The sequence below is a fragment of the Sinohyriopsis cumingii genome, unplaced genomic scaffold (genome assembly GCF_028554795.1).
Source record: "Sinohyriopsis cumingii isolate HCF-2022 unplaced genomic scaffold, ASM2855479v2 utg000233l, whole genome shotgun sequence".
In the NCBI taxonomy this organism is placed as follows: Eukaryota; Metazoa; Mollusca; class Bivalvia; order Unionida; family Unionidae; genus Sinohyriopsis; species Sinohyriopsis cumingii.
In genome coordinates this window covers 420,463-433,556 of record NW_028315880.1, presented here as the reverse complement: position 1 = coordinate 433,556, position 13,094 = coordinate 420,463, and the positions used below count along the sequence as shown (strand labels likewise).

The 13,094-nt window shown below is 32.2% G+C and overlaps 1 protein-coding gene across 1 annotated transcript; it reads right to left on the bottom strand.

The window, feature by feature from the left end:
- Window positions 1–2,967: 2,967 nt before the first annotated feature.
- Window positions 2,968–12,850, bottom strand: LOC149774395 (E3 ubiquitin-protein ligase TRIM45-like). Its single transcript, XM_089945341.1, has 3 exons — window positions 11,713–12,850; window positions 6,809–7,072; window positions 2,968–3,474 (listed from the first exon to the last, which is right to left on the bottom strand). Exons 1-3 carry the CDS (start codon window positions 12,784–12,786, stop codon window positions 3,418–3,420), a joined length of 1,395 nt encoding a protein of 464 aa, XP_089801467.1. The 5' UTR covers window positions 12,787–12,850; the 3' UTR covers window positions 2,968–3,417.
- Between the last annotated feature and the right edge of the window lie 244 nt (window positions 12,851–13,094).

Sequence of the window (13,094 nt, the reverse complement as noted above, 5' to 3'; positions counted from 1 at the left end):
TGACAAGTTCGAGCAGGAAGTAAACTTGGACAGAACATTTTTTTCACCTTAAAGTGAAATGACTACATATGTATTGCTACACATCAAGTACCGGTAAATGTTGAACAGTTATATTCACTGACTACTCTCTGAATGCATGGAGACGGATCTTATGAGATCATTTATAATATAATTTTAACTCTGCATAATCAGCCATATCATCTTACAACAAAGTTTAAATGTTATTGTATATACTAACGAGTAATTCGAACTATTCATCTCATTTATCTTGGTCAACTATAATTACATTGTCGTGTCTAAAAATCCTTAATAGTTTCACCTTTTATCTGATTGATAAATATTTCCGTTCAACATCAATATTCTTCACCAGTTCTCCATCTGAATAGTATTTGCTGTTATATTTTTTAAAATTGTTCTATTTAAGAAGCAAATTGTTTTGAGAGCTGCTAAATCGATATCTTTAAGGTTTTAATTTTCTAGCATAAGTCTGTTGTTTTAAAAAATCGTAAGTCGTTTCCTTAGTTGTCCTTTATTTTGATATTGTTTCCATCCATCTTTTTTATATTTCGTTAAAATAATTATTCTTTAATAGCGACAATCTGTTGGTTATAGCAATTAGTTTTTCTTCCGACTTTATTGGAGCGTTTTGAAATCAACAACTCAACTAATTAGACATGTTTCAAGTCATCCATTAACTTATAAATATCATCATCGTTCAGTGATTTTCATCGTTTACTTTATCCAGTAATTGTTAACGTGCGATTGTAAATAATTATTCTATTGACTTGATAATTTCCTCCAAATCAGCATCCAACACAGATATTTCATCAATTGACCTTTGTTCGATCTGGAGACATTACTCCTCTATGTCTGATACTTTTAAAGGTCTTTAATTTGTAAAAATTGTAAATTACTGGTTAGATAATTTAATCTGCTGGTGAACGAATCTTATACAAGTCAGATCTTCTTGTTGTCTGTTTTCGAAGTTCCCCTAACTGGTTGTCTTCTTCCTCAAATGAGATTTGTTTTATTGAGGTCAATTTACGGTTCACGTCATCTCTCCCTGCTTGATTTCATTTAAGATAGTATCTTCCAAGGTCTTGATTATTTTATTATTAAATAGTTTATCTACGTAGTCTGTATTAGCACCGTGAGCGTTGTAGGCAGATCCAGCTATATTGACAATCTGTTCCTGATGTTTAGGCCACTACCTATTTCGCTTAATGTTGGAGTTATTTTCTCCTCTATCTGAATAACATCAGCTAGACCTCTTAAAAGACATTTATCATTTACATAACGCAAAATGACATCACCGTTACTAACTTAAAATATTCCTATGCGATCTATGAGAAAACATACATTAAAGTCATACTGTGGAAGGTCTATTACTTGTCCGTCGTTTTGATTACTGGTGATATTTCTTCTGTTTACAAAAAATGATTGCAGTTGTTTGTGGCACTATGAGCTGAACATTTTAACAGGCAGAGACTCTAAACGACTTGAAAAATTAGCTATTGAAGAGGCAATGACAGTGTAGGAACCTTTAGTTTTAATGATTTGATTTAGAACAAGTATACAAATCCTTTTAAAATACGTATAAACTATATCTGATTCATCAGATGTTTGTAAATATCAATGTAAACGTTAATGACTATCCAGTCACAACACTCTACACCTGTAGTTATTGCTCAGAGTTACTAAAATCATTTAAAAAAGTTCATATCGATACTTTCTTCGTTGATGTTCCGAAGAAACATTTCAATGTTACAGAATCCATCTTGATTTAAAACTGTTTTTATTTCAAATTTGCCATTACACTGTCTGTGTGATCGTTCGGAAAATGTATTCTCTGTAAAGAAATAAATAATTTGCTAGTTATATTAACATACATGTGAAAAATGTATTTCTTTTTCGGGTTGTCTTTCCGCGATAATGCAGCCCTTCATTTAGTAATTAAAATTAAAACAGTCAACACTCAAGCAACCATCATACTTTACAATGCATATGATATCCTTTGAATTTCTTTGTTTTCGCTAGATAGCAAATATATTTGAATTCATTTTTGCTCTATGTTTCTCTACAACCTATTTTTTCTCTATTTTGGCCACCTTCCCGAATATTAGGGTTTGTCGACTCTTCAGTACTGTACATTTTTTCTTGACTGCATTCCTTATCTCCTAGTATATTTTTTTTTTGTACCTATAATTTTCAATTCTTAATGACTTATTTCATTATCGCTTCTTACATTGCTCAAAAAATCATATTGTTAAACAGTTTTATAGCAGAGAAGCTACAAACTCATCATTTGTTGCAACTTTTTTATATACCAGCTTTTTCAAAGCTTTTGCAGCAATCCCCAATAAAGGATGCACACAATCACTAAATCCTAAAGGGGTTATAAATACTGTAGATATTCAAGCAACTCCTCAACAAGCATCTGCAGCGTTCATTCCAAGTGATTGAAGCAAAATGTTGTTCGTTTTGCTTCCTATTTGTTACAGTGAATTGTTTTCACCACTCTTATCATCCAACAGATTATGAAAACAATTTATAATATCTACTTCTTTTTGTGCTTGTTTGTAAGGTATATGTTTCTATGTCATAGTTACTTGGACGTGTTTTGAAAACTGCCAGTTCCAAAAATAATAATTACATCACCACATGCTAAGTAATACATTTTGATGGAACTAATATTAGACTTTTATTGTCTTGGTTTTTCTTCTTTTAATGGACCAGTCTTTGTCTGCTTATTGCTTGTGATTTTAACTTTTTTTGTTTTGGATCTTTCAAATTATTGCGAACGATAGCCACGTTATATTCCAAGATCATCTCAAAAGGATCTTTAGTTTTTGTGAAGTTTGTCCTTCTAGTAGTGTACAAACTTCGTTATTTTCTTTAGTTTTACTCGCTCCATCTTCTGTTTATATTGCAACAAAATAAATAGTCAACATAAACAACAAAGCCTACTTAATGAATAAGATTCTTTAAAGATCACATGTAAGTTCAACATCGTGCTGTGCTTCAATTTTGATTCAACTCAATTTATCAAAATGTTCACTGACTAACTAATCATATCTAAATATAACAATAGCACAATTGAAAAGTACAATTTGAGCAGTAAAACTATTTCAAAGAAACACTGCATGAAATGAATACAAAAGGACCAACTTGCAGATGTAATAAACGTAAAGAAGTAGATCAGTTCAGCAAAAATGAATGTAAACAATACATGAGAAATGGTACCACAAGAATGAAATTCGTAATTAATTATTCTGACAAGAAACAAACGTTTACAGGGTATGAAACAAAAGATAAAGTCAACTCTACTATTTGAACAATATCTGGTGGTACATGAATTGAATTTTACTAAAGATGATTTAATTTTACAATCCCTGCATGAAAGAATAGGAAATTCAACTACTGATGTCGGGAGTTTTTATTGGTTTTGTTATTCTTCTTTTGATTTTTCTTATCCTGAAAAACAGAACAAAATGCTTTTAATGTTTGAGTACTTTATATGTGTTAGCAAGTAAAGGCAAAATTAGCAACGCAATTTGTAAAATGCAATCACAAAATGTAAAACGCTATACTAAGGAAAGGACTCTCAAAATTACTAACATGCTTTACAGTGCGGTTATGAATAATACATTTTAGCATTGATTTTATATTTAACGTCAGTTTTGATGACTCTAATTTCATACATGTAAACTATGCTGTTCTGAAGTTAGTTACCTTAATCACATATTGTATCTGTAAAAATGTATATGTTTAAAAGTTATCAGGCTAGTCCTCAATGTTGAAATTGGCAGTCCCAACCTACAGTTAAAAATCAAAGTAAAGTATCGCATTTGTATTTGATGTCAAGTAATCTTCTCTCAACTCTATCTGTAATTCATTTAAATTATCAATTGGAAGAAATAAATTCATCTAAGCCGTCAATCTCACGCCTGCTCCTAACACTACGATCATAATAAGAAATGCTTTATTAATTTTATATTTTAATTCATCAACCTCATTACCTGCTTCGTAATTATAATGATATTTGTAAAGTGTAGGTTTTCTAATAACTGAGGTACAGTTGTATGCTCTTCAGAACCATTATCAATAAGATATTTATTTTACCTATTCCTATGTCTCCAGTCAAATTAACATTATTGCAAATAATTTTTAAATTGCTTTACCTCTTTGCTGGTATTTTTATAATAAAAATAATGCTGGTCAGCAATGCTTTCAGAGAAAAAAACCTATATGTTGCTTTTCTTAAAACAGGTATATTTGATTTGAAATATGCCAGTAAGATAGTCCACATAATGATGTTGCCATCGATACTATCCGTTGTAACATGTTTGCCAAACTTTCACAACATACTGTTTTATGTATCATTTCCTTGATTCATGTTAAGTGTATTTGATTTATAATGTATGCTTGAGTTTTGTCCATGATTGATGGTAGAGTTCTGGCCTAAATGACTATTGCCATTTATTTTAATATGTTTATTTTAATTTGAGTTCAGGGCCTAGCCTTGATGACTAACTTGGAAAATTCTGGAATATAACTTGCTGACAATATTTGTTGGCATTTTCAACTGAAAATTAACCAAATCTATGGCACTTTGTTGAGTTATGAGTCAGGTGAGAGTCTGAATATAAAAGACAGATAAACAAGTATTCAATACTATTTCAATATCAGTCTGTGGAATCACTTCTAGCTGTGTTCAGTTATAGTTTGATTGGAATTATTTATTTAAATTATTCATTGGAATTACAAAATGCTCATTGACTTTCTGGACTAAACCACTAATTTGTGATTATTGAGGACTCATTCAAAGACATGCCAGATTATTTCATTGTGATACATCAAGACTATTAGCATATTTTTAAACTAAAGGCAAAATGTATCTCAGCACATTAAAAACTGGATCTCATTCGGAACACTCTATATATTCGGACTTAATTTACAATAATACATTTTTTGACTTTGCTGTCCAAGAAGATAAAAATAATTTGTTGAATTTTACAAAATTTATTCGTGTTCTTTTTCTGTTACATAAAATCATATATATATATATATATATATATATATATATATATATATATATATATATATATATATACGAAGTAATTAGAATCCACCATGTGACAGCTACATCAAAATTAAGTGAATAAAGCTTATGAGAGTAGTTTACTGTTTCTATTGCATCACAGAAATGATGCTGATTGAAATTAATTGATAATAAAAACACTTTCTGTCTAACACAAATAGTCTCTAATCAAAATCGGCATTTTTTATGAAAGATGTCAAACAAAATAATCAAACTCATAATTTGGAAACACTGTATGTACACATACAGATATAAATTTTGGTTTATTTTTATTTTTTTAAAAATCATTTCAATGTTCAACTCTGAGAGAGGGAGGGAGGGAGGAATGGGTTGGGGAAACATCCATGAGTCAAACACTGATCTCTTGAATACCAAATATCACTCAATTTACATTTTTAAGTATTATAATATTACTTAGAACTATATTATGTATACTCAGAACAAATGGGAATTCGAATGTTGAAAAATGTGTACTAGGTTTCTACAAATATTAATAAACTATTATGTGTGAAGTTCATAGTTATTTTAGGACTCATTCTTTCTTCTATATAAAAGTTCCTCGAAGACAACTATGAAAATGCCCCTAAAGTTTGGCATGATCTTCACAAGAAAAAGCAAAGGATGACAGCTCATCTAACTTTTAGGCATAATGTTTGCAATGGATGACAGTTCATCTAAATTTTAGGCATTATGTTTGTAAAGGATGACAGCTCATCTAAATTTTAGGCATTATGTTTGCAAAAGATGACATCTCATCTAAATTTTAGGCATTATGTTTGTAAAGGATGACAGGACAGCTCATCTAAATTTTAGGCATTATGTCTGCAAAAGATGACAGCTCATCTAAATTTTAGGCATTATGTTTGCAAAGGATGACATCTCATCTAAATTTTAGGCATATGTTTGCAATGGATGACAGCTCATCTAAATTTTAGGCATTATGTTTGTAAAGGATGACAGGACAGCTCATCTAAATTTTAAGCATTATGTTTGCAAAAGATGACAGCTCATCTAAATTTTAGGCATTATGTTTGCAATGGATGACATCTCATCTAAATTTTAGGCATTATGTTTGCAATGGATGACATCTCATCTAAATTTTAGGCATATGTTTGCAATGGATGACAGCTCATCTAAATTTTAGGCTTTAAGTTTGCAAAGGATGACAGCTCATCTAAATTTTAGGCATTATGTTTGCAAAAGATGACAGCTCATCTAAATTTTAGGCATTATATTTACAAAGGATGACATCTCATCTAAATTTTAGGCATTATGTTTGCAATGGATGACACAGCTCATCTAAATTTTAAGCATTATGTTTGCAAAAGATGACAGCTCATCTAAATTTTAGGCATTATGTTTGCAAAAGATGACAGCTCATCTAAATTTTAGGCATTATGTTTGCAAAAGATGACAGGTCATCTAAACTGTACGCATCATGTTTACAAAGTATGAAAGATCATCTAAACGTTAGACATAATGTTTTCAATGGATGACAGCTCATCTACATTTTAAGCATGATGTTTACAAGAAGAAACTGATAACATCTCATAAAAAGGTTAGGTCTTACAACAACAGATTCGTTACTGCGACAAGGTGTCTTTTTCACTTTAACAAGCTTGGCCGTACGTTATCCATTGAAACATTTATGCGATTCTTTAGGTCATTTAAAGAGCTATAGTTCCATATAGTTTAGATTTTAATTACCGTATCTTCGTCTTGCACTGGGGCTGTTTTATAGAGGACCTCGATGGTAGATCCATCCTGAATGTAGTAATTACAAAGACTTTGGTTATCCTGTAGTACTTTGCCAAGGAAAGGTAACCTCAAAATGACATGGTCCACTGGTATTCCCTGCGTGTCTTGTATTCTCTGTTTTATTTCTCTGATCGTCTGGGACGGTGGGTTGTCTACTTTCAGAAATGTTTTTTGTCCAGTCAAAAGCATCAGGCAAAGTTGTATTGTATTTCCCTATTTAAAAGATAATCATAACAGGTTTTGTAATTGTAAAATGTTTCAATAGCTACAGATCTACATGTGATTACTGGTCGGATATTCTAAACATTGGACAGTCCATTTGTCAACAATGAATCAGGCTGCGATTAGTAATTAGGAGAATGAGTAAAATAAAAAAGGTTTCGCCCCTGATTTAGTGCAATAAACTAAGTTCTTAACATAAAATCATAATAATAAAAATGATAGGATGTCTACATTTTACACCAACTGCATAAATAGGATAACATACATACCTTTATTACATAAATATATAGATATATGTCTGCTAGAATATGCCATACATACATACATACATACATACACACATACACGCACGCACCCACATCCATCCATCCATCCATACATACATATTCGTTATGTCTATTTGCACAAGTTGTAAAACTTTAGACAAGTAGAAAAGGCAAATTTAAATAACCAGTTTTACCCCCAATTTGAACAATCAAAACTTATATGAACTATGTTCAAATGAAAGACTAATTGGAGGATAAGATTTGACATTTCAATTCTATTAAATGTAAATTTACAAAGTTCTTCACTGTTTTCATTTTCGACCCATTATATAAAAACGGACTGAAATATTTTACAAGGATATCAAATCATATGTCACGGTCAAGAGGCAAATCTGTCAAAGGTTTCCAACTGAACGCGGTTGCAAACAAGGTTATCTCCTATTGCTAGGCCATTTATATTAACTTTATGTGCCGAGGATATATAATTACGCATCTCAGTATTAAAGGTAACAAAACTGAAAATACTGAATACGTGTATGTTTTATCCCAATATGTAGATGATACCTCTGTTATATTAAATGCTACTGAAATGTAATTGAGGGGGTACCTTGGATAAATTTGAAGTCTTTTATAAAGATCCCCTTTATAATATTAACATTGAAAAGGCTGGAGCTGTTTGTTTCGGAAAAAAATAAAAAATAACATAAACATTTTGTCAGAAAAATTATTAAATCTGGAAGCATGCTTTCACGCTGCTTTGCATTAAATTCACAATAAATTTAGAAGAAATAGTAGAATTAAGCTATTAAAAGAAAATTGAAAACCTAACACTTTATGTTCTCAAAATGGTCATAAGAAATCGTGCAATCTTTCGAAGAAAAAAAAATACTGGTATCAGGGCTGGATCAGATCAAGTGTTTGAAGGATCGGTTCTAAAATTTTAGAAGCTCATTAACTTTCTCGAAAGGCGCAAAAGTAAATGTCTACGTGTATATTTACTCAAAGTGTGCATAATACCCAATAAACGTGTGCAAGAATAAAACGATGGTCAAATTTCAAGAGAAAACTGAATGTACGTTTGTTTGTGTGTACGTTCTTCTAGCGGGAGTAGGGGCGGAAATCCTACAACCCCTCATCCCACTGATCCGGCCGTTGCTATTAAGAGTCTTATGTGTCCATGAAAAATCACTTGATTCTTTCTTTACCTAATCCATCTGAAACTTGTATCGATAAACCTCATCAAAGTTTTCATATTTTTTTTGGGGGGGGGAAGATTTTTTTTCAATTTCTAAACCGATATCCAATGATAAGATAAACAGACTAGTATGCACTCTAGATTATTCTAAATAGGAAATGGGAAATGAAATTGATTAACATTAAAGCATTTCTGACAGCAATGAAAGCAACCTGGATACTTTATTTTGGATAAAGCTAAGTGGATAAACATATCCATAAATATTATGGATAAACATATCCATAAATATTAGATATTTTTAGTTTTCGGAATTGAAATTATTAAAAACAATTCTATAGGTTTAAATTTTGGTGTTGTTGAAAGAATGGTTTATTCGGTTGGTTAAAACCTTAAGAACTAAACTAGCCTGAATCATGACAATTCTTTCTAGCTGAGACAGCGTGGTTCAATGCTATTATTAATTAAATCTGGATTTTTGTTCACATGCAATATTCAGCTTATTGGTGTCAATATTCTTTTTTTATAACAATTTATCCATGTTAAACAGTTTTTATTGTTAGGATGCTGGTGTTGTTAAAGAAAATAATGTTTTTCCAAATGCAAAAAGATATATGGAGAAGTGATCTTAACTTAGATGAAAAGTTTGACGGAAAAAACAAATATTTATTTTTTGGTACACAAGTGTACTAAAGATACTTATATTTTTCGGTTATAACTAAATATATTCCATTTAATTATACTTACGAACGTTCTTTTACACTAAATGAAAATAAGACAAGACCAAGTTATCTTCTTTTTGTACAGAAATAGAAGAATCAAAGTTGCATTTATTGTATGTTTTCTGTATCGTTAAAATGCTTTGGATGCAATTGTTCAGGTGGCTTGAATATAAATGGATACCCATTGTACAGTTTAACTTCACAGCATTAGACACAAAATAAGGAAATTAAAATTTAAAAAAATATGATTAAATTTTAAATTTGACTTTACTTTTAGGAAAGATCTTCATATTTAAATTGCATATTTTCAATGATATACAAGAATTGAAAAGAAATATCATATCGGTACAAATTAGAAAAGTGTACAGTCTAAATAAAGTTTGATTCAGAGAAATTATAGACGGTAAGCTATGTAGGTATAACTGACACATCATTGTTCTTACGAATCGATTGCACACAGCTTTAAAGTCTAATTAATAACACGTGTATTATCAAATAAGATATGCAAGAATAAGGGCATATCTGGCTTAATAATGATATAGAACAGAACACAGAATATACTGACTACATAACATGAATCTCTCTCTCTCTCTCTCTCTCTCTCCACCCATCCATTTCCGACATAAATACATTTCTTTTGTAAAATGAAGTATGTAAATGATCGGCTTGAAATTGATAGTAATAATTCATGCATGTATTTATTTTATCGCTTAAACGTGTGAACGCATCAAGTTCTTTGTAAAGATAACCCGTGGTATGGTACCCAAATCCTCAGGTACGCATGCACTAGGTTTATGAACATTTAGCAAATGATTACCGTAGACGCCAATTAATATACTTAATGGGGATATATACGCGTGTAATTGTTACGCTAAGGGAGGGGGTACAAATTTAACCTAAACGTTTTTGCCTTGAAGAAAGTTTTTCAGGAAAGCAGGTAAGTGGTGGTTTAACTACTCTCATACCATTGCCAACACGTTGAAGACTCGAAGTCTCTGACGCTCCAGTGGCCTAGTGGTTAGAGCGTCCGCCTCGGTTGTGGGAGGTCGCGGGGTCGAACTCCGGCCGATTCATACCAAAGACTTATAAAAATGGTACAAGCAGCTGCCTAGCTTGGCGCTCAGCATTAAAAAATTACTACTAGGACTGGTCGGTCTGGTGTCAGGATAATGTAATGATGCTACATGTCTGTCGCATGTTGCCCCAGTGCTAGACATCGCTATAAACTGCCACATTGCAGACATCGTAGCGATATGACTGAATTTTTTTTGAAAGCTATGTTAAAAATTCAATTCACACACACACTCAAGTTTAAAGTCTCCAGTCCAATAACAAGTTTTCTCTATGTTTGCCAAAATTCTTAACCTAGAACTGACTCACTGACAACTCAATGTTGCAGTTGTTCAATATTCATATCAAGACGATAAAGAAAATCGTCGAAACACTCGGAGAGAACAAAACAATATCATTCCTTAATAACTTTTTAATTTTCAATTGTAGACTCAAAATGTATAAGATATATATATGTATATATATATATGTATGTATGTTTGATGAAATGTTCTAATGATTTCAAATTTGAGTCCTGACGAAGAATCCAAGATGGAAGGCGAAGACGTATGCTGTTGCCTGTACTGTGCTGAAGTCTACATTTCCTTGTAGAAACACAATAATTAATCCTCCCGTTTTGGAAATCCAAATAAAAATTTTAAGAAATGTCCCTGTTCAAGAATTTTTTATAAATACAATAATATTTCCAGAGAAACGAATTAATATTTTAGAGTCCAAATAATCTGAAGAAAAATTAACATATAACTCAAAAACTCAAAACTAGTCACAAGTGAAGAAAACAACTTGACATCAAGTATTTAAAAGCCCAAAACTCTCTCTCTCCCTCCCTCTCTCTCTCTCTCTCTCTCTCTCTCTCTCTTTCTCAGTATCACTATTAACATTAAATATTTCGCAATTTGGAAATTCCTAATTGCGAAATAGAGGCTCACGTGATCAATTTACATTTTAAAAGATCACGTAGCCCCTGTATGTCTTTGATAAGAACCACTCATTTTACCCCAAGAAAAAGTTGTTTACTTGACCCTCAATCAAGGAAAGAAACTAAGTCAAAATTAGAAACAATTTTTCTATTATTAGATACCTAAGGAAAATTCAGGTCAAACTGACTTTTCTGGAAAATGTCAAATTCCGAGTCAACAAAAATACATTACATTGACAAACTAAAAAGGTTCCAAAACCCACAAACCATCAAATCAAATCAAACAAATTTAATCAAATATACGTAACACTCACACACACACACACAAATATATATGTGTGTGTGTGTGTGTGTGTGTGTGTGTGTGTATGGATGGACGGACGGATGAACTGACGGATGTATGTATGTATGTATGTATGTATGCATGCATGCATGCATGCATGTATGTATGTATGTATTACCCTTTCACTGCTCGTGATATCATTTGAGATGTCACCCATCTTACACTCAATCTTTTGCATCGAAAGACCCGCAGGGATGAATGCTCTACGGCGCATGTTTAACGGTTTAATTTGAACAGCTCGTTTGCTTTCTTCTGATAGTTTTTTGCTCACATCATATCCTATTTTCACGATCTGAGAATCTTTTGCAGTTTCAATAATTGTTCTTGCTTGACTTTGAATTTTAACACAATCTGAAAACTCCTTCTCTATCGTTTTTTTAAAATCTTCATTTTCCTCTCGAACCTTCCTATAGACCCGTTCAATACCCTCTCTGAAGTTTTGCGCCTCGTCTTTTATTTTTTGTTTGTATTCTTCAAGAAGACGGATCAGCTCCTGTTCTTGTTTGTTCACATTGATAATTTCGTCTTGTTCACATTTATCAATTACACTGTCTAATACTTCACCTTCTTTCTTACGACTTTCAAGTTGCTCTAACCTGACCGCACACAACGTCGAATTGTTTTGAAGGGAAGTCTTGACTTCTTCCACCTCTTCAGCAAGCATTCTTGATTTGTGACTGTCATGCTCAGAAATTTTACAAAACAGGCAAAGTGGTATATTTTTACATGTTTTACACACTATTTTGATTTCCTCTTCTGGGTGTTTTGGGCAGAAGTCACGCTGGTATAGTGTTACGTTTTCTTCTTCATCAAAAGCGCCTAATTCACGTAATGTGTGATTTCTCAGTGCTTTAATTTTCAAGTGCATGGCAGAACACACCTGGCAGTAGTTTTGCTCACACTCAAGGCATTTACTAGTTGCATAAATTTTCGGTCCACACACGTCGCATTGGACAGGAACTTCTCTCGAAACGTCTCTCGGACTATTGGCCACGTTCAAAAAACTACTGACACCCTCGATAGATACTATCACCGCCTTATTACACAACGGACAAGCAAACCTACCTTCTCTTGCATTTTTTTCTTCGTGTCTTTTGAGACAACCACTACAGAAGACATGATTACATGAAATAGTCCTAGGATCCTTGAAGGTTTCGAGACAAATACTACAAAAAGGTTTAGCCTCTTCCATTTCAAACCTGCCAATATTTTAGATATCCATTTTCTGTTTCATCTCGATGAGCTAGGCTTGGGCTCACTTGATTTGGCAGTTATTTAATTCATATCACACTGCGATTAATCATGTTTATTAATATATCACCAACGTTGACGAGGTTAGAGATAACATGATCAATGTACTCTGAAGATGTGAAAGAATTTACACCAGTTATACACATTTATCGATGGTATAACTATCTGCTGGTAATGTGGACACTGAAAGTTAAATACATGGTGTGTACACATCGGTTAAACGCCTCAAGGACCACCAAACTAGATGCA

Bases quoted from the DNA above. Each gene is read 5' to 3' on its own strand.
- LOC149774395 (XM_089945341.1), bottom strand. From the start codon at position 12,786: ATGGAAGAGGCTAAACCTTTTTGTAGTATTTGTCTCGAAACCTTCAAG. The intron at 7,073-11,712 runs GTAATACATACA...TCTTTTAAATAG, and splicing joins ATATCACGAGCAGTGAAAGG to GGAAATACAATACAACTTTG. The intron at 3,475-6,808 runs GTAATTAAAATC...TCTGTTTTTCAG, and splicing joins CAGTGCAAGACGAAGATACG to GATAAGAAAAATCAAAAGAA.